General features: G+C 42.2%; 1 protein-coding gene across 1 annotated transcript in view; it reads right to left on the bottom strand.

The window, feature by feature from the left end:
- The window catches only part of LOC107644497 (auxin response factor 19-like), a gene marked incomplete in the record, with an annotated part of 7,509 nt that overhangs the window by 1,695 nt on the left and 4,023 nt on the right, over window positions 1-1,791 (bottom strand). The window contains 1 exon segment of the mRNA XM_016348366.2: window positions 3-1,691. Within this exon segment, the coding sequence (XP_016203852.1) occupies window positions 3-1,691 (1,689 nt within the window).

Raw genomic sequence — 1,791 nt, 5'->3', positions numbered from 1 at the left:
ATCTCTGTTATTTTCGTAGTTCCCAAGCATACCTCCTGAAGAGAAATTATTCGACATATCCTTCCCCATCCCCACTGTGCCTTTGGGTAAAAGAGAATCTGGATTCAATGGCATTCCCATTTGGTTATCAACATTATTGCCATATGGAACATTACTCCTAGTATCTGCCTGAACTTCCCCATCCTGACTGTTGTCTCTAAACAACATAGACTGTGGATTGTAAGACATCGGGTTGTTATTCTGATGCATGTGAGCATCACTCTGAGATAGGCAAACTGAAGTTGTAGAAGATGATGTATCCAAATAATCTGTTTGAGCAGCAGCACCATTCAAGTATGTCTGATGCAAACTCCCTTGATTCTGATTTTTGGAGATGTTTAAAGAAGGCTTGACTTCAGACTTGGGCTGTAAATCTTTTACCATGTTTGCACCTGATGACATGGTTTCTAAAGCACCTGAACTCAATAATGTTGCAGTAGATTGAGCCATGTCATCAGCAGTTATTGAGCTTCTATGTAATCGGGAATTTATCAATAATGGAACTGCACTGGCAGAGTTATTTGTAGAAGGTGAGGTGGAGCAAGATGGAACATCATCAGTAATTACAGATTGTCCAGCTACAGCTGCTCCATTCAGTATGCCACTGCCAGCAGCAGAGAGCTGGTTTGGTGAAGGGGTAGGGGGAAGTGCCATTTGACCAGACATCTCAGGCAGCAAGCCAGATTGTTGCTGAAGCTTTGGCTGCTGAGGCAAATGAGAGATATGTATATTGCTCCGACCATTAGCCTTTGTCATTTGATTTGTGATAGCATTACTCTCTGGGAGTGAATTTTGATGTACCGGAGGAATTTCAAGCACTTGACCAGGAGGGACTAACCTAGAGAAGCTCTGTGCTGCATCTAACAGTTGCCTCTGCTGATCTTGGATTTGAGCAAGTTGAGAAGGCTGCTGCAGCGCAGATTGTTGTGCTAAGAGTGTTTGCTGTTGCTGTTGAAGCTTTTGTAACAATTGAAGCTGAATCTGATTATCAGACATCTGTAACTGTTGAACATGGTCAGGTATAGTAGATGGGACCATAGTTTGTTGCTGATTCTGACCCATAATTGTCTGTTGCTGTTGCTGCTGCTGTGGAGGGTTCTGAGGGACACTTCGATTGAATTGGTGGTTTTGAATGGATGATTGTTGCTGTTGAAGAATATTGTTTGTTTGGACAAGATTCTGGGGATGCAAGATCTGGGCCTGAACTTGACTCTGTGGAAGAGTTTGACTTCCTAAGCTCTGCCTAGATTGTTGAGAGATATCACCCAACTGTTGCTGCGGCTGCATCACTGTTCCCAAGTTGACAGATGTTGACGGTAGCTTCTGAAGATGATCAAGTTGTTGTGCAGTCTGAAGAAGCCTCTGAGTGTTGAAGGCTACATTGTTAGGCTGAGGAATTTGTGAAGAAGAAAACCCCAGCTGACGGGAAATATCTGCACCAGGAAGATTTTGCAAAACAGATCCAGGCAATGATGGTACATAATTAGGCTGCATTGAGTTAGCAAGACTAGGATTTTGCTGCATGTTCATCCATTGAACTAAGCTCATGCCAGGTAGGCCTTGAGGATCCTTCATGCACATATCATCACCAAGCCAAGGCATTGTCCGCTTGAAAAGATTATCGAAATCAGATGGATCATCATCTGCAAGGTGAACTTAAAATTTGTCAAAAGCATATAGCAAAGAATTCTTGAGAGAAAAAATCCAATATATTTTATTTTCGGAACTAGAATGCAAATAATAAATAGTAGA

This window comes from Arachis ipaensis, chromosome B05, assembly GCF_000816755.2.
Source record: "Arachis ipaensis cultivar K30076 chromosome B05, Araip1.1, whole genome shotgun sequence".
Taxonomy (NCBI): domain Eukaryota; kingdom Viridiplantae; phylum Streptophyta; class Magnoliopsida; order Fabales; family Fabaceae; genus Arachis; species Arachis ipaensis.
This window is presented reverse-complemented; position numbering and strand designations above follow the sequence as displayed.